This window comes from Globicephala melas, chromosome 14 (assembly GCF_963455315.2).
Source record: "Globicephala melas chromosome 14, mGloMel1.2, whole genome shotgun sequence".
Taxonomy (NCBI): domain Eukaryota; kingdom Metazoa; phylum Chordata; class Mammalia; order Artiodactyla; family Delphinidae; genus Globicephala; species Globicephala melas.
In genome coordinates this window covers 11,567,722-11,595,109 of record NC_083327.1, presented here as the reverse complement: position 1 = coordinate 11,595,109, position 27,388 = coordinate 11,567,722, and the positions used below count along the sequence as shown (strand labels likewise).

The following is a 27,388-nucleotide window of genomic DNA, read 5'->3' as shown; positions in this document are numbered from 1 at the left end:
AGGTTGTATTGAATTACTGGGAAAGTATTTTTTCTCATGGCTGCTTGAGAAACAGACATTACTATTTATGTACATCTTAATTTTCAGACATTAAAATTATAGGAACAGAGCCAAAATTAAAAATAACCTGTGTTTTGTACTTTCTTGATAGAACATTCCTTGACCTTCCTCTGCCCTCGCTCCCACTATTTAGTTACCATGGTGACCACCAAGGTTCACTTTTTTTTTTTCTGATGGGAAAAAATAACAGTGCCATATGAGGGACAGACTGAAGGCTGAACATGCCAACACAGACTGTAGTCTCATTATCAGACACAACTTGCCTGAGTTAATCCATTATGTTTTGTTACACACATAATTAGTATTTTGCTGCATTTGTTCTCCATTTTGAAGTTCTCTTAAGTCCACATCAGGCCACTGCACAGCTATGTAATTTTTTTTTTTTTTTTTTTTCGGTACGTGGGCCTTTCACTGCTGTGGCCTCTCCCATTGCGGAGCACAGGCTCCGGACGCGCAGGCCCAGCAGCCATGCCTCACGGGCCCAGCTGCTCCGCGGCATGTGGGATCCTCCCGGAACGGGGCACGAACCCGCGTCCCCTGCATCGGTAGGCGGACTCTCAACCACTGCGCCACCAGGGAAGCCCGGCTATGTAGTTTTGTTTATACTCTTTCCTCTCCCTGGAAAGAGTTTACTCATTCCCTGGGCCCAGCTGAAGTACCACAACCTGAGAAATGGTTGGTCCTCAGAGCTTCTCCCTCTGTCCTAATCTACAGCCATTTGTCTTTGCATGTTTCCAATTTCTTTAAGAACTCAGGAGTTATTCGGGATCAGGTCCAGTTAATCCTCAGATCCAAGACTGCTATTAAAGCATTTCCCAAGCTTCCTTTTATTTTTTAAATCTGTTTAAATGTCTGTTTTGTACACCAGTTATCACAGGAGAAGTCATTGGGGTATGAGCTTCTTATATTTATTGATAATGTTTGTTATTATTTATTTAGTTAGTTTTTTTTCTATTTGGGGATATAATTTATAATAAGCCTAATACATTAGGAGATTAGCATAACACATATAATTTACTGGTAAATATACAAATGTTGGGATAAGTGATTACATTTTTAAATAATGGATTGAACTGTTAAAAAACTTATAGACCACTATTTTGGACTATGAAATTCTTGAGGGAAGGAATATGTTTGTGTGTGTGTGTGTGTGTGTGTGTGTGTGTGTGTATCCTGGCACCCAACATGGTTCTTGTGTGCTTGTTATTTTGTATAGTGGTACACAAAAAACTCTGTGGGATGAACTATAACCCAGAGTTCTGAAGCTGAGAAAGCCAGGGAGTTAATAGTACGAGATCAGCATGGTATTTCCTTGTCTTAGTTTCTTCTTAAACAATTGCAGAACATCCTCTCCACTCAGGTTAATTTAAGAGGTGGTCCCCAGGGGCGGTCTGTCAGGCCCTCCACTGTCCTGTCCCTCAGCTGGCTTGACGATCTATTGATGCCTCTACCACCTCTGCTGGTTCCAACAGTGACCCTGCAGAAGTTCCCCAGATCCTCCCCCTGCCTTCTGCATGGCCAGTTCTCCAAGCAAGGCCCCAGCTCCTTACAGAGCCTCTCCTGGTACACATCTCTGTTCCCATGTGTGCCCTTATTGCAGCCCCCATCAGCCTCGGCTTTGGCCGTGTGTCTGTGGAGGCATGATGGGAGCGTATTCCCGCCATGCACAACATTCTCTCTCCCTTGGCAAAGTGACACTGTCCTCGGTCAAGCTTGTGACAGACTGCAGCTTCTTCCTTTTGGACAATTCCTTTCCAGATGGTTTCTTTGACTACCCTGCCCACCAGTCTGCTTCTTGCCTCTAGTTCCTCCCTGCACATTTCTGCCTGCCATCCAGGCTTGTCCAGACTGGACCCAAACGCAAATGGATTCAGAAGACAGGTGGCTGGAAACAGATGAAGCTGGCAGAGTATTTGCATATAAACCCACAGAAGTAGTCATTACTAGGTTTTTTTTTTCTTGAAACCTGAAGCTTTCTCGATGTAGCTTTTGCTTTTCTCAGGTAAAGAGAAGACTTTCTCTACTAGAAGAAAAACAGAGTTCAGATAAATATATGGCAACTGACTTTTGGGTCTCAGTGTTCAAGAGGTAATGGAGAGTAGTAAGGACAGGTGTGAACTAGTGAGCAAATTCTCCATCTAAGTGGGTCAGCCACCACTCAACCCCAGCTAAACGTAGCTACGTGGGAAGATGGGCCCCGTAGTGCCAGACCTTCTGATTTTTTTCAGTAAAATCTGAAAATCTAGATTATTTGTGAGTCTTCTGATAAAAACTGTCTTGTTAAACACACACCCATATCTGCAAAGAAGTTTTGGCCTCTTTGTAGCCTATAAGTTTAAACACTCAAACAGGGCCTCTGCTGGAGGATGAATGATAATCAGTCATGTAAATAGTTACAATTAACATTTTCTCCAGCCAAGTCAACCATTTCTAGTTTAGTTAGGGGAAAAGCAGAGAGTTTCTAGCTGAAATAGATAGATATCCTGAGGCCTCTTTGCAGCTGTCCGGACCTATCCCAACCCTAGAGTGTTGTTTCTCCGTGTGTGGTCCTGGGACCAGCAGCAGTAGCATCACCTGGGAACTTGTTAGAAATGCAAACTCTCAGGCCCCATCCTAGACCCACAGAATTAGAAACTCTGGACATGGGGACCAGCAATGTGCGTGTTAACATACTCTCCAGGTGATTCTGAAGTGTGAGATCCGCTGCCCTAGGCTTGCAGAGGGAGCTGCTCTGCCTGCAGTGTGTTCCCGGGGCCCTGACGGTTGCTGTAACCCTGGGCTTCCTGGTCCCACACCGTCAGCACCAGGTTTTAGGAGCCAAGATCTGTGTGCTGTGTGAACTCTGGGTCCAGCTTGGCTCTCCAAAGAAGGTATGTGACACCGAAGAGGACGCTGGCACATGGTAGTAGAGAAAAGGGGATCTGGGAATTGCATGTGTCGAGAGAGAAGAGAAGAATAAAATCTGTTCCTGGAGTGTTTCTTACCCTCCCCCTGCCATGACTTCTTTTACATAGGAGAATCGCCCAGTGGTATGATTTAAAGAAAATCTGCCCTCACCCTACCTTCAATCGAACCTCTTTAAAATGACTACTTCCCTTTTCATTTCAATCTAGGTTTAAGACTGAGGAATACAGAGTAAGGGTAGTGATGCTATGATGTGACCTAAATCTAACCAGGTGATTTCTTAACCCCATCCTTAGAACCCAGAAGACTTAGAGTTTAGTAGATGGGTCAGGTTCGGGTTTGGGGAACACCTCGTGCAAGTCTGGACTGGGAAGGCCCACCGTGGAGCAGAATGAGATCACCGGGATCTCATTTTTATAATTTCAATGAAAGGCATAGTGAGGAACCCAGATGGGAGAACAAGAGAGGTGCCTAGAGAGGGAGGTGAGGGGGGGCAGAGAAAGTCCACCCAGTGGTGGCCTCGGGGCAGAGCTCCCTGTGTCACCCCCTCTCTGCATCAGCCTCCTCTCCCAGGTGCCATGCAGTCACTTCACCTTTGGAAGGGCCCCAGCTCTGGCTTCCTCCGGCCCCGTGTGTGAGTCTCATTCCTTGCTTTTCTTTTTCAAAGCCAGGGCGAGAGCAGTAGCGATGTGATTTAAAGGAAGACTCCTTTACCTATATTGCCTGAAAGTCCTGTAGTACCTTGAGGTTTACAAAGCTGTAACCAGTGTTATATTTCACAGTTAAGACGCCCCATAAAACCCAAGGACGTAATTCTAATACTTTCTTTATGACTGAGCTCAGCTTTCGTTACTCTTTGGTTACCTCTCCCATTCTCCGTGCCTCCAATCCCCACCTGAAGCAGAGACCTTCACCTGGCTATTTCCTGGTAAATTCAATTTTATCTGGTGGTTTTTGTTTTTTGGGTTTTTTTGGTTAAATTCAATATGCGTAGCTCAATCCTAGAACAAATCAGAATTCCATTTTGGTCTTTCCTTTCCCTCCTGCTGAGCTCTCCTCCCCTGTGTTTGGTACCACGCAGACACTGTGCGTCCTCTGGGGGGTTGTGAGGGCGTGGTGTAGTCTGCTAGCGTGCACACCTGGTTCAGAGGGAGTCTGGTTCAGAGGGAGCCCTGAGGCTGTCGGGACTGGCCACATAATTTAGGGGCCCAGTGCATAATGGGAACTTGGGGGACTCTAGTTTAAAAAAATTAAGAATTCTGAGACAGCAATAGCAGAACATTAAACTGAGTTCAGGGCTGGTGCAGCTGCACAGGTCACACTCCTACGAAGCGGGTTACCTGTATTCTCCCAGCCTGGCTCCTGGTGAAAGTAGTGGCTGAGGCTCATTCTGGGCTCTTCAGTGTCTCTCCACGACTCTCAGATGCTGCAGATTCCCTGAGAGTAGCTGCGCCTTCCGTCTCATCCCATTTGGGTGGTCTGCTGTGAAGCCCTCTGCCCTGTGACTCTGCCATGAGCACGCCGACCGTCCTTCTCAGCTCCCTTCCACCCTTGCGGGCCCGCAGCCACTTCTCTATCTCCTCCACATACTTAGTGGGCGTGTCTCCATCACCCACGTTGTACAGACACATGCTGCTAAGTCTCTACTCTCTGTCTGCATATCCCGGGCATGACTAGTGCCAGGGGTTATCCTACTCTCAAATTTTAGCCTGTCAAGCTCTTCCACTTTAGATTCCTCAGACTTTGTGAAGGAAAGGAAAGAGCCAGGTAAAGCTGTCCTTCCTCAACTTACCTGCAAGAGAAGAGGATGGGTAGGCAGATGGCACAGTTACTGCATTCTTTTTTTCCCTAACTTTTTTCTTCTCTCTTATTTTCAGGCATTTTCCTGATTACTGTACACTGGGGGAGGGGGTGGGGAGTGGCAGAAACCAGTTCCCTTTCTCCCAGTTTAAATGCATCCATCAATCATATTTGTCAGGCAGTCTAATTCAGGGCTGGCAAACTAAAGACTAGGGGTCAAACCTGACCACACCCACCCATTTATGAATTGTCTGTGGCGGCTTTCATGCTGCAATAGCAGAGTTGAGTAAATGGAACAGTGACCACACAGCCTGCAAAGCCCAAAATATTTAACGTTTACCCCTTTACAGAAGAAGTTTGCTAACCTCTGTGCTAGATGAACACAGCTGAAAGCAAAGTGTCTTTGTCACTGGTGGTACCTACGTGGAGGTGCTGAAAGTTGTTTGATGACCCTGGCGGTTAATCTGCCTCAGATTAATGCTTCCTGCCTTACCACTGCTAGTGGATACTTTCACACACATACGGAGAGTAGAACAGGCGTTATGATTTCACATACGCATGGTGGGTGGAACAGACATTATTATCCTCGGTTTAAAGATGAAAAAAGTACAGGTTGGAGAGCTTAAGGAACTTGTCCAGGATTACAGAATAAGTAAGTGTGGGGTTAACGGTGGGGATGTGGATCTCTTGATTCCTTGGGGTTAGTGGCAAACATCTCCGGGAGGATTCAGCGTGTTAGAAAAACAAATGCTGAGGCTGTTGATACGTGAGGTCTTGGGACACCTTTAGGTCTACCGTGGAGTTGGGTGGTACGCTGAGGTGGGGTGGTTGGAGGGTGGAGAAGAGAGTGGGTTAGGGGCCATTACGTGTTTGAAAAAATTATTCCAAAAGGTGGTAACTCATTTTCTTACATACTTCCTGCCCACAAAATGAGCCAGAAACTTCTGCACTGGGATAGCATGGCATTTTAGATAGAGTCAATTCCTAATGCACCTTAATTAGCTAATCACAAAGTTCTCCTCTTGACTGTTCTTTCCAGCCTTCACACTCAAATAGCAACTAGGTTTATGAAGTTTGGTTAATGGCCATAGAATTCACAGCCTCTTCACACAGCATCAAAGTGAAGAGAGTCTTTAAACATCAAACACCTTTGACAATCATATGGCTTCAGTAGCATTCATAGAATATGTTCCAATAGGAATAATTTTTACTTTTCTCCTGGCTTGGTTTATAAAGTAGCTGTGTTTGTTTTCAATTTAGGCTCCCTATACTCTGATCTATCCCGAGACAAGGGATGCTCAGAAAAGACCAAAGTCAGGAGGAGTTCAAAACAGACACAACCCATGACTTCCTACATTGCAGCTGATTTTAGGTTGCTGTTCATTGCAGCACTATTTACAGTAGCCAGACCACGGAAGCAACCTAAGTGGCCATTGACAGATGAATGGATAAAGAAGATGTGGCACATATATACAATGGAATATTACTCAGCCATAAAAAGAAACAAAATTGAACTATTTGTAGGTGGATGGACCTAGAGTCTGTCATACAGATTGAAGTAAGTCAGAAAGAGAAAAATAAATACCGTATGCTAACACATATATATGGAATCTTAAAAAAAAAAAAAGTTCTGATGAACCTAGGGGCAGGACAGGAATAAAGATGCAAACATAGAGAATGGACTTGAGGACGCAGGGAGGGGGAAGGTAAGCTGGGACAAAGTGGCAGAGTGGCATGGACATATATACACTACCAAATGTAAAATAGCTAGTGGGAAGCAGCTGCATAGCACAGGGAGATCAGCTTGGTGCTTTGTGACCACCTAGAGGGGTGGGATAGGGAGGGTGGGAGGGAGATGCAAGAGGGAGGGGATATGGGGATGTATGTATACATATAGCTGATTCATTTTGTTATACAGCAGAAACTAACACACCATTGTAAAGCAATTATACACCAATAAAGATGTTAAAAAAAAAGAAGTGGTTGAGAAATTAAAAATAAAAGGCATTTAAAGGACACCTGCATACAGTTGACATAAGTGTAGGCAATTAGAACGCATGAAGTCATCGTCAGCACACGGATGGGGTGATCTGTGCAGTATTCCATCTTTTCCCTTGTCAGCATGAAGCTGTGATATCACCCAAACCACTGCATGTCTTTCTCCGCAGGGAGGCTAACCCATCTTATTAACATCCAGCCATTGTGATTTGCCTCGCATTTCTTAAAAACTGCAATTCAATTATTTGAGAATCTTTTCTGCAGAAAGACAAACATTTTTTTCTAACAGGAAATTTTGCACAGTTGGCTTACTAGAATAATCAGCTACTGTGCAAACTAGAATTTTTCTTAATTGGCCTAATTAAAAGAATCAGTTCATCCATATCCAGTCGTATAGCAATTATTGTATTTCTTGAGTCTTAGTGACTTTTTTAATTCAAAGACTCAGAAGTCAAAACACTGCAAAGGGCAAAGTTACTCTTCAGCTCCTTGAGAACCTCAAGCACTGAGAAGTAAAAAGACAGTGTCGGGGGACACTGTCGGGGGAAGAGAAGGTGGTCTTAGAAGAACAAGACGTTACACAAGTAGAAATTAGAGGGAAAAAATCTGCTGCAATAGTGGGATTCTATGTTAACTCTTGTGGCTTGAGACTATTTACTGAATGCTATACCCTGTGAGTAAACTTATTTCAGCCCCAGGAAAGGATGGCTGCGAGTTCATTTGTGTTGCTGTGGTCCTGATATAGAGGTAAAAACTGCCATTCAGCTTCCTCCTTGCACCTGGAGAATCCAAACAAGCCTGTGTTCTGGTTCAGCCTTTCGCAGGTACTGGCCGCGCTATTTTGGGCAAAGGTCTAAATCTCTCTAAGCCTCGCTTTCCTTATCTTTTTAAAACAAGTAATTATAGCACCTGCTTTATGCATTGCTATTAGGATTTCATGAGATGATACTATCTATGTCAGATACTTAACCCAATGCTCAGAGCATAAGCTCCTCAGTAAAGGTCAGCTACTATTATTGTGAATAGAAGTATAATAATATTTAAAAATAATTCATCACATATAGACTGCTGAGAGAAAGCCTAAGATACTTTTCTCTGTAGCTATAGATAAGGCTCTTTTGTGAGTGAAAGGAAATGACTGATTCTTGTCAATTGTGGGGCTGGGCCTTTTCAGAAGTGATGAAATACAGGAAGGAATTCTAGTTCTGGCTAACCAGGAGTCTGGTAATTTTCCAGAGATGTTTTCTTCGTCAGATAAAACAAAAAGAGAGGCCACCCTATTTTATATTCAAAGTTTTAAAACCCTCCAATTGTACATTCATTCAGACTCAATATACAATTAAATTTTTTTTTTTCTTATTTCATGGCAGTTCCCTGATCTATTCTCTTGTTATTTATTTATTTATTTTTTCTGGAAACCTTTTCGAGGTCTGCTGCTATCTTCCTTGAAAAATATTAAGCAGAATTCCATAAAATATTTCACCATGGTTTTAGGCTAGAGTAGAATAATATTTTTCTATTTTGCCATAGTTGTAATATTTTCCTTAAACTTTTGGTTACAACATCACTGCAGTGACTCCAACAGAATCCCCTTTCTTGAATTCTAACATTTTGTGAAATCATTTAGAAGAATTTTCAGTTGGTCTGGGTAGATTTGTCCTAGTAGAATGAAAAGGTTTCACATAAACAAAAACCTTAGTTATTTTGAGGATTTTATGAGTGTGGATAATGAGAAGTGAAAAATCATTTAACATGGCTTGCTGCATAAATAGGATTATGAAAATGAAAGAAAATTGTAAAGAAAATTTAAGGGCAAACCTAGGAACATTTATTAACAGTGTGTGCTGTTAGAATGAACGATAATCTCCCGAGAAATGTTTGAACATTTCATGAGTTGGGATATTTATAACTAGACTTAACCAAGTAAATAAGATAAGCAGAGGGAATAATCTGGCACTGATAGGGAATATACTAGTTGATTTGATGCGTCTTTTGCATCTTAAAATTCACATAACATGTTTTCTTTTGCCTCTGGTTTTGGGTGCTGTGGGTATTGTCATTTATGTATGAAAGAAAGAATCAGGACAGTTCCACGCTCATGTTCTGGAAGCCCCACTTGCAGCGGGCTCTTTGCCAGGCCACACTGGAAAAAGTAGGCTTCCTGCAATTTTGTGCTTTCCTTTTTGCTATGCAATATAGTTTTAATTCTATAAAGTAATTTAAAAATGGAAATTATATAAAGAAAATTATTGTGGTATCTCAACCTGTGCATTGGGTAGGTTCTTGAAAAAGAATATAAATAAAATAAAACCAGGAGCAAACAGGAGGTGGATGGATACTTGAGAAGCATAGGAAAGATGCCAAAACCTAATTTATGCAGAAAAGAAGTTTTTGTTGGTGGTAGGGATGGAGAGTATCGTGACCAACATTGAATCATAACATGGAAAGACAAATCTGAAAGGAGGCAAGAGCAAGGGTGAGACTGCTACGGAAAATTCAAGATCAAGATTTGCAGGAGCTAATGAAGATGGCAGCTGGAACGGGTGTTTAATTGCTGAGGACTTTTTTCTTTGTCCTTTTTTACTTGTTCAAAGGCTCTAGAAATACTTGTTAGTTCAGTATAAATTACTCAAAATTGTTATAAATATTTTCTGATTCCTAGGATATTGTTCATCTGACAGTACACTGTTTATTGCCCAACATATGGGGAGGAAAAGGAGGAAGAGAGATGACCATAGACCTAAAAGAGGGAGGTTTGGAATAAAATTCGGTCTTTCTTTTCTTCACACCGTAGTCAGAAAATTCCATGCAAAGTGTTGCTGACAAATTACTATGCAAGGAAAAGTAAATGTATTTCATGAACTATGTTAGGATGATTTATTTATTAAATAGAAGAATCTGTGCCCCAAATAACATTGATTCAAAAAAAAAAACCAAAACAGTTCTAAATCTGATGTGAATCTTCAATTTCTTTACACCATTTTCTTGAGGAGCACTTTCTTCAAAGGATATGCATTGGAACGAAGCAAAAGCATTCTTGGCTTCATTCAGAAAGTTTGTTATTTACATGTCCCAACCTTCTTTGGCTGGTTTAATAATGAAATTGATATAAGAGATTAATAGGAGAAAAACAAATTTAATTTTATACATACAGGAGTCCCATGAAAATATGAGACCTGAATGGCAGCCAGGTAATTGAAGCTTATATAAAACCTTGAGCTAAGGAAAGGGGTATGGGTCTGGGGATACAAGGGGGAGGAAGGCCGTTCACAGGAAGGCAGAGGAAATGTTTGAAAAACAAATGTTGTCCTATTACAGATTACGTTTCTTAGGTAAAACGTATCTCTCTTCCTGGTATAGGCCCTCTTTCCAATGTAAATTTAGGCAGTTGATGGGGAGGAAAAGAGCTTTACCTGAGTCTGCTGGGTTTTGATTGCCTTTAGTTCAAAACAATCCACATGCCAAAGTGGCATATTTGTGGTCGTGTATTCTGCCCCCACCCCCAACTAACTATTAAGAAGCCTACAGGGGCTTCCCTGGTGGCGCGGTGGTTGAGAGTCCGCCTGCCGATGCAGGGGACACGGGTTCGTGCCCCGGTCCGGGAAGATCCCACATGCGGCGGAGCGGCTGGGCCCATGAGCCATGGCCGCTGAGCCTGCGCGTCCGGAGCCTGTGCTCCACAACGGGAGAGGCCAGAACAGTGAGAGGCCCGCGTACCGCAAAAAAAAAAAAAAAAAAAAAAAGCCTGCAAAGTGCCAGATGCCTTTCTGTTATCTGCCTGCTACTCCTGTGAGCACAATGGACAGAATTTGGCCAACTCTGACTAAATGTTTATTTACTATTGTTCAACTCTGGGACTTTTAACACATTAAGTCTGTAATGGTCCCTGTTCAGACTACATCCTGTTTTCATAACCTGTATCCTTAATAATTAGCCCTGTTGCTTCTCAGAAAGATTTTTAAATGAGTCATCATTTTACAAGGTCTGCAGCAGGTTAATTATTTTGGGAAGAGTAGTTTTGCTTAGCAACCTAATTTCAGTTGCTGTGTGAGTTTTGCAAGAGTGCCTATGGAAGAAGACAGATGAATGAATTTCTCCAACTCTGTAGTATGAAGTGAAAAAACATGAATTTAGAAAACATTTGTAAAACTGTCTGGGTCATCTGCTTTCCAAGGCGGCCCCTTCACTTCCAATTTGCATGTGTTTAAGAACTTAGAAAAAAGCCATATAGAGAGTAAGTATTTAGGGTCACACCTGGGTTCAAATCCTAGCTCTTCTATTCCCTAGGAGTAACTGTGTGATCCAGAAAAAGAGATTTAATCTCTTTAAACCTCAGTGGCCTCATCTGTAAAACTGAGAATAATAGCACCCACTAGGGTTGATGTGAATATTAATTTAATTGAGATGTTGTATATAAAATGCTTAGCACACTGTGTAGCACTTAAGAAACAGTGAGAGCTGTTAGAATACAGAAGAGTATGAATGTCACTAAATGTGATACATGAAAGTCTGTTCCTGTCTGGACCCTTTCTCCTACTAAGTAGAATAAAGTGGTTTAAAGTGGATATTATTGAGGGCAGGCTTGGTTACACTATTGAGAAATTATGTTTTTCTCCTTCTTACATGTTGTCCAATTCCTTTCTAAAACATTTCTTGACTAGTTTGCTATCTCTGAGTACTCTTGCAATCCTGAGATAGAACAGGTGCTGATGGCTGACTTTGTTGTGGAGGTAAAGATAGGTAAATGCCACTTTCTGTGTGTTTGCAGATATACTTAAGTGCATGTAATATATAGATAGATATGCATTTGTCCTATTTTACAAATATCCTAATGCTATAGATCCTATAAAAGATACAGGAAATCCAGGGAAAAAAGACACAAGCACATGTTAGAGTCAAACACAAATGTTGCGTATGATTAACTTTCAGACATTACCATCTTACTTCCCGTGCCTTGGGAAATATTGCCTGGAACTCCCATTAACGCATGATCTAAACTGAAGTTGTTAAATCAATATTTGATGTACCATTCCAAAGAGCCTTAAGATCTAACAGAGAAAATTATTTCAGATCAAAGAAATTCACACGTGGCATGGAGTCATAGGGAGTCACAATTCAATTTGGGAAGCCCATGTGTCTTAGTTATGATGTGTAACAGGTCAAGAGTTAAATTTGAAACTGTGGGAGGAGGAAAAATAATTTTCCCTTTACCCTTCTAAGATTCTTGGCTGATATAACCCTGTAATAAAAATACAGATTAGTAGGAGAAAACAAACAGAAGTTTAAGAACATGTATACCGCCGGTATACATGGAAGAGACCCAGGAAAACCACGTAACTCTCTGAAATGGCCCAAGCCATCACCTTAAATACCAGCTTCAGCTAAAGACAAAAGAAAGATGTCGGGAGCTGGGGAGCCACTTATGAGAGGTTATGAGGAAACCACAGTAAACAAGGAAAGCAGCGTAAATGCAGATTTAAGTCATTGCCTTCTGCATTGATAAGAGTTTCTAGAGATTTTAGAGTCATCCTTCTCTTCCTGGTACAGCAAGGGAGACACCCTTACAGAGATTTCCCTTATAAATGTAAATATGTCTTTAAAAAGGGTAATTTCTACCCAGGTTTCAGAGCTTCACATGTGTCTGCTGTTTCTTAAAAATAATGAGTTTAAAGTAATCAATATGCCGAAGAGGCATATTCAGGGTGGTGTATTGTGCTGACATTCAAAACCTTCTATTCGTCTCGTCCTTTTTTTTTGGCTTGGGATTTAAGTCAGCCCATTCTGCCACAAACAAGCTGTGAAAAATACAGTAGGTCTGCTCTAAAGTGCTCTGGTTTCCATTACAAAGAAACATTTATTCTTTGTTCACCAGCAAAGCACAAAAATGCTCTAAAATTTCAGGAACTAATCACTGAGTAAACCAGAAAACACGGCGCTAGTATTAAGGACCACATTTTCAGTTTATAGTGTTCAAAATTAGGGTGCTATAGAAAGTTCACACACACACAGAAGGGTCCATCTGGTTGTAAGCGTTCAGTTCAAAAAAGGAGCATGAATGTAGATTTCAAGATTTGTTAGAAGAATTGAATGTTCACTATCTAAAAGGAAACATCACACTGTATTTATTTTTCTATTATAAACCTAGTGTTTTGAAAAGCTTTCCTTGGTTTCTTAACTATGGTTGGGTTCATAAAGGAAATTTACTTTCAGAAAACAAGTCTCTGTATTTTCTCTGGAATGAGTAATGAAAATCTTGCTGCTTAGCTGTTCAAGGGAAAGACTATTTATACTGTGAGTTTTAAATAAGCCCATGCACTAAGCTACTCTATTTAAGGGTTTAGGCGAATTTTGTGGTACTGCCCCCAGGATATTAGAGCTATCTTCCCGGAACTTGGAGGCTTAGCCTTTGAGCTCAGTGTATTTGTTTGTATCATACCTGTTAGTCAAGTTCTTTTGCTCAGAGATTGACACAGACTCTGCAAAGCGTTCAAAGTGGAATGACTCAAACGTGCTCCCCATGGGACAGACTAACTGCTGTTTTTGTCTTTTTTTCTTTACTTTACCTCAAAATATTTTTAAAAATTTTGATTTTGATCTGTTTTCTCCCAATTCTTTGTACTCTTGTTCTTATTACTGTAAATGACTGGCATTAAAAAACAAAACACCTGCTTTTGAAAAAGAGGCTATGGAAAAATAGAATTCCATATCACTAAAAACTACCCCCCCTTCCCTTGGCTTTTCCCGTTTTCTCTCTCCACTTCAAGCCCCGCCAACCCTCACTCTATGTGGATTTTTCTGCACGTTGTGACTTCCAACTTGTTCCTGGCAGGGTTTGAGGTTTGCATTTTCTGATAGACAATTTAGAATCATTTAAAAAAAATAACTTTTTTATTTTACAAAAGCTTTAGATTCACAGAATTATTGCAAAAATAATACTGGGGGTTCCCATACACCCCACCCCCAGTTTCCTCTGTAATTAACACCTTAGTGTGGTACATTTGCTATAATTAATAAACCAATACTGCCGCATTATTATTGACTAAAGTCCATGTTTTATTCATAGTTCCTCAATTTTTCCCTAATGTCTTTTTTCTGTTTCAGGATCCCATCCAGGATGCCACATTATGTTTAGTTCTCATGTGTTCTTAGCCTTCTCTTGGCTGTGACAGTTATTCAAATTTTCCTTGTTCTGATGACCTTGATAGTTTTAAAAATTACTGGTCAGGCATTCTGTAGAGTGTCTCTCAGTTGGGATCAGCTTGATGTTTTTCTCATTGTTAGAGTTGGGTCACGTTTTGGAGAAGGAAGATGGCAAAGGTAAAGTGCCATTCTTATCACATTCTATCAAAGATACTTGACAGAATCAGCAGTGCTATCAGCGTGACTTGGCCTTGCTGATGTTCACCTTGATTACTTGGCTTGAGATGTTTGTGAGGTTAGAATCACATTTCCATCTTTTCCTGAAGATGGTCAAAGTATTTTCCTGTAGTTTTTAACGACACGCTCATTAAAGCTGTAAGGAAGCTAACTTGGGACTGATCTTTTTGTTCTTCTTTCTTGGTGATGTTGTAAAGCTGCTATTAGTTTCTGAGTAGTTAGACAAAAATAATTTCAGTGGTGGTAAAAACATCTTATCTTTTTTCACGTGTTTTAGGTGGGAATGAGATCCCGAAACCAGGGTGGTGAAAGTTCATCCAACGGGCATGTCTCCTGCCCCAAGTCCTCCATCATCAGCAATGCTGATGATAAAAGTCTCTCGGAAGATACAAAAAAGAAGAACAAATCAAATAGAAAGGAGGAAGATGTCATGGCCTCAGGAACTGTCAAACGACACCTAAAACCATCTGGAGAAAGTGAACGAAAGAATAAGAAATCCTTGGAGTTATCCAAAGAAGACCTCATCCAGCTACTGAGTATAATGGAAGGGGAGCTGCAGGTAGAGTCCAATTTTTTCAATTGTTGTGTCTCTAGTCTGAAGGTATAAAATAAGAGATTATGAACCTGTCTACCTCACTGGATTGTGAACTTCATGGGGAAAAGGACTGTCTTCCTTATTCATTCCTGCATCCCTAGTGCCTGGCACAAGTTTGCACTGAATACGTTTTTTGTTGAATGAACGAATAAATGAATAGATGCTGATTCTAACATCAAGCTTCTCTAGAAGCAGAAAATTTTTTCATGACATAATTTTGATAATAATTTAACACCTAGTAGTAGGTAATCAATGAGAACATCTAATTTAGCCCTTGACTGTGGTTGCAAACTGTGAAAAGGTCATGATTATTAGAAGGCAGAGTTAAGATCAATTGCTACTTTTGCTTTTTTCCAGAAGGTAGAGTAAAAGAGAGATAAAGAGGTAGAGGGAGAGACAGAGAGACAGAGAGAAAGAGAAGGAAACTTTGTTTAAACCAGTCTTACTCTTTTCTCTCTTCTTTGTGACTTTCAGCTTTAATTTTCTACAAGGTCGTAGGAGTTGAGATGCACTCAAATCAGCAGAGCATTGTATTGTGAAAACTTGATACTTTCACAAAGCATTTTCAAGTCTATTATCTCATTTGATCTCAGTAATAATGTGGGTATCATTATCTATAATTTATAATGAGGAGACAGGCCCAGAAGGGTTAATGGGTTGTCCAGATCTCATCTTAGGCCCCCTGATTCTTGGTCCAGGGCACTTTCCACTATCCATCCCCACCAACCTTCTGTGGCTACCAGGTCCCCCACTAAGAGAATGTTTTTTTGGTTTTTTGGGTTTTTTTGGCGGTACATGGGCCTCTCACTGCTGTGGCCTCTCCCATCGTGGAGCACAGGCTCTGGACGTGCAGGCCCAGCGGCCATGGCCCACGGGCACAGCCGCTCCGCGTCATGTGGGATCCTCCTGGACTGGGGGCACGAACCCGTGTCCCCTGCATCGGCAGGCGGACTCACAACCACTGCGCCACCAGGGAAGCCCTAAGAGAATGTTTTTAAGGATCCAAGAGGGAGCTGGGATTCTTCTGAGTTTCTGAGCCTTGGACAGTTATATTTCTCCAAGTGGGGAAACAATAACTTTTTTTTTTTTGAGGAGAGGATGATTTAAGAGTGAGGTTGCTGTTTTCCTTTTTGTTTTTGTTAGGTTCTTAACTTGCATAAGCCTCTAGGGGAATACCAAAAATTGAATGAGATGAAGCCTTTGTTTGGTGCTGTTAGCATCAGACATATTACTTGCAACCTACCCTAAACTAGGGGGATCTGATCTGTTCCTGTTCTAATCTGTGAGTGCCTACAGATAAGGAAACCCCTGGGGTAAAGAGAAATAGAAAACATGCAAAACTCAAATTAAAAACTCAAATTAAAAACAAACAAGTGCGATTGAGCTTACCATTTATAGGCTGAGAAAAATCACCTTTGCATTTCACAGCAAAAGATGAAAATTTCCAGAGCACCACCATTACTAAAAATAGCTTCACCACTGCCAGAAATGTGGTTATTGTTCTATTAACATTTATTGTTTAAGGAGGCAGAGTATATTAGTCCAATTTTTTAAGCTGCTCCCAGCCTACAGCTATTGACCTGAGTGGAAGGTACAACAGTGACCTAAGAAATCTTCACAAAGCACTTGTCATCAGCTTATTTCCTCCAGGCATGGTGGCTTGTGTGAAGCCTGTGGCTCTTCTAGACTCTAATTTCTGTAGAAGGATGTCATATCATGGTAGATTGTGGACCGTATTTAAGATTCACGTGGCTTTTATGTTCATGGTGTTTCCAGATATGGTTCCAGAGCCTAGGCATGCAAACTACAAGCCCATACACCCGGGACATTAAAGAAATTAAGTAGAAGGCGCCAAAGAAATGCATTTTGCTCTCCCTTAATCTTTGTGAATACAGGATGCCTTACCTTCCAAAATTGATGTATTCCTGAGCAGCAATACATAAGGAAAGAGTGTAAGATATTTGTAGGGGAGGCAGTGGAGAAATGAAGGACCTGATATTATAAGGAATTTCATGGTGAGTTCATTTGCAAAGCAAATACTCCATCCCCCCATATATTTATATGCACACACATACATATGTAAGTATCTATAGTTGTAAATGCAGATTTTGCAATACTAGATTTGTTAAAAACGAGACTGTTCCTATATTTAGAGGCATATTTATATTTCCCATATTTACATTTCATCGTCACAGGAGGGGGTGTGTGTGTTGTAGCTAAGAGTGGGAGGGAGTCGGCATTAGCAAATGTGAGTGGGCTGGTGAAAATGTGACAGCTATGGGCCAGGTTTGCCACAATAGAGACAAGCAAAAAAAAAAGTCTATCTAAAGATCTGGCACTGAGAAGACAGACAGAGAGTTTAGGTACCCTCGGCTCAGGCCTATATGCTCTTCAGCCTGACATTTATGAGCATTTAGTGAGTTGTCTCCCGGACCTCAAAGGCCACCTATCACCTCCCTTTATGGAGCAGCTGTGTTATGATTCAAATACCCTTCCTCTGCATGTGCTGTTCCGAGGTTCTATAAAGTATCAGGACTGACAAGCAGCTTTGAGATGTCTATCCACCTCCTTTATATTTCAAGTGTGAAACTGACACTCAGACAAGTTATGTGACTTGCCCAAGGTCGCACAGCAATTTAGTTAACATTTGCTCCAGATCCAGATTCTGTGTCTCTCAGTTCAGTTTCCCTTCCTTTATAACACTTCCACTCGGGGGATGTGCAGGGTGGGCTCTAGGACCTTTATATTTATTCTTCGTCTTCAGGATTTCTTTGAAGTAGACTCACTCTGTGAACTCCAGGGACAAAGCCATTTTGTGAAATGATGAGAATTTTTTTTTTTTTTTGCGGTACGCGGGCCTCTCCCGTTGCGGAGCACAGGCCCCGGACGCGCAGGCTCAGCGGCCATGGCTCACGGGCCCAGCTGCTCTGCAGCATGTGGGATCCTCCCGGACCGGGGCACGAACCCGTGTCCCCTGCATCGGCAGGTGCACTCTCAACCACTGTGCCACCAGGGAAGCCTGAGAATTTTTTAGATAAGAGAAAGTGAGGAAGGTTTCTTTCACATCAAGGAAGTGGACCATGACCTGAGCCTTGCATTTTGGTGTGATCTGGATCTTGAGAAAACTGGGGAGGCGGGGAGGAGTGTCACATGGCCACGGGCTGGGCACCACGCAACCCTGGGGCTTCATATTCACTGTTCTATGAGGGTCAGCCTTGTGGGGGACTGGAACCACGGGTCAAAATCAGGAGGGTGACACACAGAGAAAAAGGCTTAAAATATTGGGGAGATGAGACCGAGATCAAGTCTGCCTGTAGGCGATGTACCCTGGAAGTGACTTGGGGGGAAACTAAGAGATGGAGGTTCACTCAGGCTCTTCATGCCAGTTTTCTTTTTCTTAGGCTTCTTTTTGATCTCACTCATTCTCCATAGCCAGGGTTTTGGACATTATAGACAATTCTCTGTGTTTTCTGGTACCAGTACTCTGCCGTCTTTGGAATCTGTTGTGTGATCTACGGGAATTTGTTGAACCAACATTGTAGACAGAATGACCTTTGACCTTTATTGTTAGCATTGGCTTTTTGCAAAATTTGCAAATTGGCTGGTTTTTTGTTTGTTTTGTCTTGTTTTGTTTTGCCAGTGAGGTGTCCAGTGAACTCTTGAAGTTCACCTTCACGACATGCATTAGAAATGGAGTTGCTCCTCCCAGGGATTTTTGCATTTTAGGGAGTCTTGTCTGGAACTGGTTATGTCATGCCCTTGGTCTTGGAGCGTGACATCTTCCAGACTTTTCAAGCCACACCTTAGCAGATGCAAGCTCGTCATTTCAGCACAATTACTGGCCGGCATTGCCTGCATAGAAGCAGCTGGGATGGTTTCCATGATTACACTTCTGTCCTTGACTGCTTCCAGTAACAAGTACTTTCTAATAAATTGGAACATTTTTACTCTCTGGGTGAAAAACTGCTTACATATTTCTTAGACTAAACTGAAAATAATGAAATAGTACACCCAGACCATCACTTGGGCATCATGATTAATTTCCCCTTGTATTTGTCCAAAAATAGTGCTTTCAAGAAGCCAGTCAATTTGGCTGAAGTAAAAACGACAAAAGTTCAAAGGAAATGGTACTTACATCAAAAAGCCGTAACAAAAAGCTGGCAGAAGGATATTCTTGTAGAATAATTCAAAAGCAGGATACTAATTGATTCTTTTTCTTGATGAAAAAAAATCTAGCTCTTTTATATAGTAGATTCCCTTGATATAGCCACTCAAATACGTATTAGAAAAACCAACCTCAAATTGACTTTCATCATGTTTTCCTTTGTCCTTATAGTTAGTTCTCTTCTACCTGTGCGTAAGGAGGCTCAGAGAAAACAAGATAGTAACTCTACGGTGCGCTACCATTCCACTGGGCTTTGGTGTTCGCCAGGCTGAGTCAGAGGCAGAGTCACTACACAGTGAGAAATCTTCCTTCATCTGGGTGACCGGCAGAAGGAGTTGTTGTATTCCAAAGATAATTTATGAAACAGATAATATTGTTACTGAAAGCTCAGCTTCTCTGTACACCAGTGCCGAATCGAATCTTGGAGACAGCGTTCTGGGTGAAGTAGAAAAGGAGAGCTTTATTACTTTGCCAGGCGAAGGGGGACACAGCCGTCTCCTTTCTCCAAAACCCGTGAGGGGTTGTGTCCCAACCCAAGAGGATTTGATAAGGAGTTTTACAACAGTACTTCCCAAGGATGGAGTTGCTGGCAAGATTAGGGTGTGTGCAGGGTCTCAGGTGGGCGGCCTCCTAATCTTTTATTTATTTATTTATGGCTGCATTGGGTCTTGCTGCATGCTGGCTTTCTTTAGTTGCGGTGAGCGGGGCTACTCTTTGTTGCAGTGCACGGGGTTCTCACTGCGGTGGCTTCTCTTGTTGTGGAGCACGGGCTCTAGAGCACAGGCTCAGTAGTTGTGGCACATGGGCTTAGTTGCTCTACAGCATGTGGAATCTTCCCAGACCAGGGCTCGAACCCGTGTCCCCTGCATTGGTAGGCGGATTCTTTTTTTTTTGCCATACGCAGGGCTCTCACTGTTGTGGCCTCTCCCGTTGTGGCCTCTCCCGTTGCAGAGCACAGGCTCCGGACGCGCAGGCTCAGCGGCCATGGCTCATGGGCCCAGCAGCTCTGCGGCATGTGGGATCTTCCCGGACCGGGGCACGACTCCGCATCCCCTGCATCGGCAGGCTGACTCTCCACCACTGCGCCACCAGGAAAGTCCCCAGTCTCCTAATCTTGATGAGCTTCTCTTGTCCCTTTAATCTTGCCTCAGGTGGTTTCGTGGCTGCTCCTCCCTTGATTAGCAACTGCTTGAATTTGCCCTTTGGATCTCAGGGAAGGTCACGGAGGCTGGAGTCTTGCCTACAAGAAACGGGGAACAAAAAAGGCCTCCATGCCTAGGAGCCCCACAAGGCCCCACTCTGTTTCAATATGCCTGTGGATTGTTAGAAGTTTCCTCTGTTCTCTCCTTTGGGGGCTCCTAGCCATTTTCTTTAATATTGTTCACTAGTTTGGTTTTTTTCTTTTTTAACCTCACTACTACCTACTATAGGTGAGTCCTCTGTCCACTTTTTTTTCTCACCAAGAGAGTCTATTCATTCTTAAGGCATTAATTAATTCAAAATTGATTGATTTTCCGATATTTAAGAAACTAGAGGTCTGAAAAATGCAAAGGTGAGTAATAATAATACTCATAGCTAAAATCTGATGAGCTCCAACTATGTGTCAAGCGTGGTTTTCAGCACCGGCTATTACAGCAGTCATGAAGAAAGAGCTCCCAACCTGTAGGACAGATGAGAATGTACAGGAATGAATATTTTGTAGGGTAACTGCAATGCAAACTATGGGAGTACAAAGGTGGGAAAGATTGTGAAAATCTCAGGAGATGAGTGGAGGCAAGTTTCACTGAAGAATTGGACCTTGAAGGATTGGTAGGTCTTGGACAGGCAGAGAGGAGCTTAGGGACCACCCTGAGCAGAATCAAACACTGAGCGGGTGGAAAAGTATGGGTCGTGCTCATCAGTGAACAGTCTGCCTTCTGTGGAGAAGTATTCGGTGGAGGGAAAACTGCACCTCCATTTGGAGGCCACAAATAAGACATCCGAAAAACAACCGTCAGCAGGTGTGAAGAGGTGGAGGATGCAGAATCCAAGGGAGTCAAGACTGTCAAGAAGGACAGAGAGGTTGCTTCAGTCCAACCAGCAGAGAGTTTCAGCTGAATATGACTGAATAGTGTTTGTTGGGTTTGTGGGTCCAGAGGTCACTGGGAACATTTGCCAGGGCAGTTTCAGTGAGTGTAAGCCTACTGTCAGTGGTTGCAGAAGTGAAGGGAAGTTAAAGAACTAGAGGAATGGGCTTCCCTGGTGGCGCAGTGGTTGAGAGTCCGCCTGCCAATGCAGGGTACACGGGTTCGTGCCCCGGTCTGGGAAGATCCCGCATGCTGCGGAGCGGCTGGGCCCATGAGCCATGGCCGCTGAGGCTGCACGTCCGGAGCCTGTGCTCCGCAACAGAAGAGGCCACGGTGGTGAGAGGCCCGTGTACCGAACTAAAGTAACATGTTCTAGTGAAAATCCAGGAATTTAGAAAATCTTTTTTTGTCTGGAAGGGTTAATCAGATTTTTTTTTTTTTTGAACACAGCCGAAGAAGCTAAATTTCCCTTTTGTTTAGCATAGCAGTAAATCATTTGTCTGGCACAGAGTATGTCCTTAGTACATTTGATGACTTCCTGCTTTGAAATCACCATGCTGCTTTTCTCTATTTGGGGGCTTTAAGTGAAACATGGGAGTATTAACAAGTAAAAGGCTAAAACAGCATAACTTGAATGCCAGGTCCTGCAGGGAAGTGTTGTAGAACCCAGATGGTTTGGAAGCTGACCTTATTAGTGTTGACTCTGAGCCTTTGTTTACTCCCTGTCTGTGTATTTCCTGCCTTCTGGGGCTGTTGTGATTACTACACTCAGCCGATGTAGATGTTATTTGGAAAACTTTAGATAATGAAGGAGGAGAAAAATAGGATGGTAGCTAGAAGGAACCTCAGGTGAAGGGAGTGTTTTTAATGATGAAAGAGACTTTACGTGTTTTTGTGTTAAAGGGTTATAGAACCAAAAATGAGCAGGGTCAAAGATATGGGAAAGAGCAAGGATTTTTGATGAAGCAATGTCTTGAAGGAGGCAGGGGGAGGGAATCAAAGGTATGGTTTTGTTGCAGGAAGGGCGACCTCTTCCAGAGCCCGAGCGTGGGCTCTTGTCTAACACCCGGAAATGAATTGTCCGAGGAGACACGTGTGCTGACAAAGCAAGAGACGTTATTGGAAAGGGGAGCCTGAGCGCAGAGCAGCAGGGTAAGGGAACCCAGAAGCACTGCTCTGCCATGTGGCTCGCACTCTCGGGTTTTACGGTAATTGGGTTAGTTTCTGGGTTTTCTGTGGCCAATCATCCTGACTCAGGGTCCTTCCTGGTGGCGCACACATCACTCAGCCAAGATGGATTCCGGCGAGAAGGATTCTGGAAGGTTGGTAGGACATGTGGACTGGTGTCTCCTCTCTCCTTTTGACCTTGCCCTAATTCTTCCAGTTGGCCGTAGCTTGTTAGTTCCGCGTTCCTTACCAAGACCTCCTGTTGTAAGAGAACTGATGCAAGTGGTTCCTATCTTGCCTGACCAGGGCGGGTGGTTTCGTTCAGTGGGTCTCCTCACAGTCTGGGGGCTGACCTTGGTTTTGCCCTTGAAAAGGAGGGAGAGCCTTCATCTTCTGTGACAGAGAGAAGGAGAAAGAATGGGTGGGGATAAATATACCGTTTGTAGAGGAAGGTGGGCAATTGAGGGAGATCTCCCCAAAGCCTCGGCTTTCTCAGCAAGGAAAAGACAAAGTGATATTCTGCTGAAAATAAGGAGATGGGACCAAGCAGTGGTCTTAAGGATAAAGATGTACATGCCGTATTGCTACCGGGGGGAATGTCAAAGGAAGAAGACCGTGGACAAATAGGAACATTAATGAGTAGAGTTGAGGACTCAGCCAGCAGAGAGACCGTGTGTGTGCAGTGGCAGCAGTCTGTCTAGAAGCCTGAGTGTACAGGGGAGGTATATTTTATAGCTCTGGATCTGGGGTTGACGTTGTCCCAGTGGGTGCAGTGAAAGGACAGAAATGAAAGAAAGTGGAGTGTATTGGTGAGACAGTGCCCAGCAAGGAAGCGACATCCATGGGAGTGTGGGCCGGAGAGGGCTGGAGGGACCTGAAGCTGGACTTTTTGCACTTACGTTTTCTGTGTGGTGTGGTTTTAACTAATGCAAGGTCTCGGGTGCGGTCCTGGGAGTGGAAGTGAAGGCAATTAGAATTAATGAGGTCAAGGCATGGTAAAGTGAAGATATTGGCTAAAGTCGTGAATGTTGACACCTCCTAGGATGATGGCAGGACTTGGAGTGGAGAGCAAGTCTGTATCATTTAGTAAGTATGAGGGCTGGGGAGCAGAAGCTCAATAGATAATTGCTACCAGACGATTTGGTCGAAAATGCTTCTCTGATCATGTCATGCTGGCGCTTAGGAATTTACAAGAGGTCTCTAGACCCTGTCAGATTGAAATCTAAATTGATCAGACTGGTCCCTAAAAACTATTTATTAACATGCTCCCCACCCACTCACCCCCACCCACCCTACCCCCCCACCCCCACCCCCCCCATAGCCATTAACTCTCTTTTTTTGTTTTCCTTAACTTGATCCTGACTATCCAATCAGGCAGTCTCAAATTCTTTCCCAGCCCTGACCTAGACACTCACACGTACAATCTCAAATACTAACACCATCCCAGTGTTTTTTCCCTTAAGCTTCTTTATATGTTTCTTCCACCTTAAGACTACTTACAGGACAGAAATTGGGGATCTTTAGGAAAATTCAGGGCATGTATTTGTCCTTATTCTATCCTATACTCCCTTCATGTACTAGTCAACGTTTCTTTTTTTCCTTTTTTATTAAAGGGTATTTTTTTATAGCAGTTTTGGGATCACAGTAAAACTGAGAGGAAGGTACAGTGATTTTCCCCTATGCCCTCTGAACGCATGCATAGCCTCCTGTTACTATCAGCGTCCCCCACCAGAGTGGGACATTTGGTACAACTGATGCACCTACATGGACACATCATAACCACCCAAGGCCTGTAGTTTACCTTAGGGTTCATTTTTGGTGTTGTATACTCTATGGGTTTGGAAAATGTATTATGACGTGTATATACTGTTATTAGCACCTTACAGGGTATTTTCACTGCTCTTAAAATCCTCTGTGCTCAGCCTATTCATCCCTCTCCCAACCTCTCACAGATTTCTTTTAGGGACCACCAAAGGCTTACCTCCTCTGTGAAGTATTTTCTAATTAATTACTTGCTCCCTGACACTTGTCTTTCTCCTGTCCTGAAATCCTGAAATATAAACCATAGTTCCCATACATACACATTCCCCAAGTGTTTTATGTACTTACTTATATTTGCTGCCTGAAACAACTTGAGAGAAGGGGTTGTGTCTTCTGCTTCTTTCGTGTGCCTCATTGTACCTAGAAAAGGGCTGGACGCATCATTGTTTGTCTACTGGTAACTGATGATTAATCTCAGAAGGTCCTAATATTTGTACACTCTATGAGACCGTCATAAAATCCATTTTTTAATGTCTGCAAAAGACTTTGAACTATATAGAGAAAGTGTAAGTTCATAGTATACACAATGTTATTGATTTAACAGTAATGGTCCCAAATGTTTACAGTGACGTTCCTACTACCATACTAAGATTTTACTTTTCTGTCATCTTTAACGAGAGATGTCATAACTCCACTGGGAATGGTAATAATCTGTTCAGATGGAATTACCTAGAGCAACCAAGCACGATAGGTTTAACCTACAAGAGTTCCATTTATCACTTTTTTCCTTAGGGATGGGTTTTCTTTTCCTTAGTGAGTTCCATTTGTCACACGGTAAGGCTTCCCATGGAATCTCTGTGCTTCTGAAGAATGAGGCTTTTAGTTACTCTGCATGACTTTTTAAATTGATGACTCACCTGCACTTACTATGCTCCATCTTTAGAATCTCGGGCTGAGGTCACTCGGAGCGAGGCTGCCCAGTGAAACCTCATACCACCAAAATGGTCAGCATGCTGAGAATGGTAGGTCTTTGCTAAGTTTAGGAAGCAGCAAAGAGACAGGTTACTTTCTGATTAAAATCAAGACCAGATCTGATTCTTTGTTGAATATTATGCCTCAGAATCTCATGTGTCCAGTAGGATTGTCAGTATTTTGGCAAAGAGTTTTGGTGTCTGATTTTCATTGTTAGGCAGAATATTTTTAGTGCTCCTAATAGAATCAGAAAGTTGGCTTCTCTGCACTGAGAATAAGGTACTCATTGGCACTGTAGGCGAGAAGCTTGATTTTATTGAGAAATGTAAAAAAATTAATAAAGAAAATGTCCCACAAAATAAATCTTTCTATTATTTTATGAAACTCTGGACATGGGGAAATACTATACAGGGGTATGTGAAAGATGCAGAGTCCTCCCATAAATGACTATAGCCTGTAATTTTTTTCAGTGAAAATGGTCTCGTTTACTTTTAGTAAAACAAACCACATCTAAATATCCAACTTATCTATGTAAATGTTTCTCAATTATTTGGGCATGTTCGCTTATTACATGGAGCTGTTTTTAAATGAAATTAGACTTTGTACAGATAACTGTTATGAGAAATGTGTGTTAAATGGAGTAAGATTGGGGGCGTAATAGATTTGTGATTCCGGGAGAGATGTCAGTTAGAATACTGACAGGTCAGACGCTCAGGGGAGAGGTAAGATCCAGACCTGTGGTGTCCAAAAGAACTTTCTATGAAGAAGAAATGTTTTATATCTGTGCCGTCCTATATGGCAGCCACTAGCCACATGTGGCTTGTGAGCATTTAAAATATGGCTACTATGGCTGAGGAACTGAATTTTAAACTTTATTTAATAATAATTCATTTAAATAGCCACATGTGGCTAGTGGCTACAACACAGATATAGAGAAACAAAGAGGGCACTCATCCGAAGAGACAGTAGTTGAAGCCAAGGGATAGAGAATAAAAGGAAAAAGTCAAGCCCAAAAAGAGACCCTTAGAGAACAACTATGGTTAAGAGGAGGAGAGAGAAAAGAACTGGTCAAAAAGGAAGAGAGGGGGCTTCCCTGGTGGCGCAGTGGTTGAGAGTCCGCCTGCCGATGCAGGGAACACGGGTTCGTGCCTCGGTCCGGGAGGATCCCACATGCCGCGGAGCGGCTGGGCCCATGAGTCATGGCCGCTGAGCCTGTGCGTCCGGAGCCTGTGCTCCGCAACGGGAGAGGCCACGACAGTGAAAGGCCCGCGTACTGCAAAAAAAAAAAAAAAAAAAGGAAGAGAGGACATGATTAAAGAGAAAGGAAGACAGACCAGAACCACGATGTGTCGTGGGTTCCAGGGAGGAGAGAATTTCAGGAAGAAGACATTTAGAGTTGTCAGTGCTGCTGCAAAGTCAGAGGGGGGAAACCGAGAACAGCCATTTATTGAGCTAGCATTTGAAAGGTGCAGTTTCAAAGGAATGGTGAGTGTTGGTATCAGATTGCTGGTGCCCAGAAGTGCTCGGGCCAGCTTTCCTCTTGTTTGTGGATAGAGAGAGTTGGCAGGGCTGGATATGAGGGAACAGTAGGGGTGGGGGAAGGCTTTTTATTTGTTTTTGACCTTTTTTGGAAGGGAACACCTGAACAGGTTTTTAGGTGTTAGATACAGACGTCTTCCTGAAAAACTCCCTCCCCTCCCCTTGCTCCCTTTATCCCTCACAGACACTTCGATCTCTCTTACTTAGGCGATTGAGGTCTTCCCAACTTCTCTCCATCCCCCGAATCTCCATTCTTTGCCTCCCCTTTCTCCCCTTCCCCTTCACTCAGAGAGAAGTTTCCCTTTTTATCAAGGTTATTTCTGTTGACTTGATCGTACTTTCTTCCCAGACTAATTTACACACCTCTTTACCCTCCCCCCTCCCATCCCAAATCTCCCTCTCTCCTCTCCCCGGTCTTTATCCCCAGCTTGTTGGGGGCATGGAAACTTTCCACATAAGGGGAGCTAGATTGATCAAAGCTCCTGGGGTTCTTTAGACATGAATTATGGTCTGTCAGCAAGGTCTTCATCGCCCAGGGAGTCTGGACATGGAATATTTACGTCACTTATTTTCTAATCTTCTCCTGACTATATGCCTACTTCCCTTCTCTCCTTCCACCCTACTCCACCCTAGGTAAATTCATCTCCATCATCTTCTATCTTGTTTGACTATTTTTAACAAAACTTCTACTTGTCCATGTTTTTCTTTTTAAGAACAATTTTAAATTACAGATTCCTAGAGGACAGACTCTGTGAAGCACTTGATAAATGCTTTTTGAAAATTACTTTGTAGTTCCAATTGGTAAATATAAAGGCTTTCTTTTTTTTTAAACAAAAAGTGGATTACCATTTTAATTTTTTTCTAAAGTAATGCATGTTAAATCCAGAGACTGGCTTTGGCAGAACCTTCAGCACAGTGACCAAGAGTGAGGCTGTGCCAAGGAAACATCAGGTGGTGGTGAACGTTCTGGTTTCTACCTTTCAT

The 27,388-nt window shown here is 42.6% G+C and overlaps 1 protein-coding gene across 1 annotated transcript in view; it reads left to right on the top strand.

Moving 5' to 3' along the window:
* Window positions 1–27,388, top strand: part of FILIP1 (filamin A interacting protein 1) — a 120,143-nt gene that overhangs the window by 12,278 nt on the left and 80,477 nt on the right. The window contains exon 2 of the mRNA XM_060284003.1: window positions 14,417–14,698. Within this exon, the coding sequence (XP_060139986.1) occupies window positions 14,423–14,698 (276 nt within the window). The 5' untranslated portion in view covers window positions 14,417–14,422. The remainder of the gene's footprint in view (window positions 1–14,416; window positions 14,699–27,388) is intronic.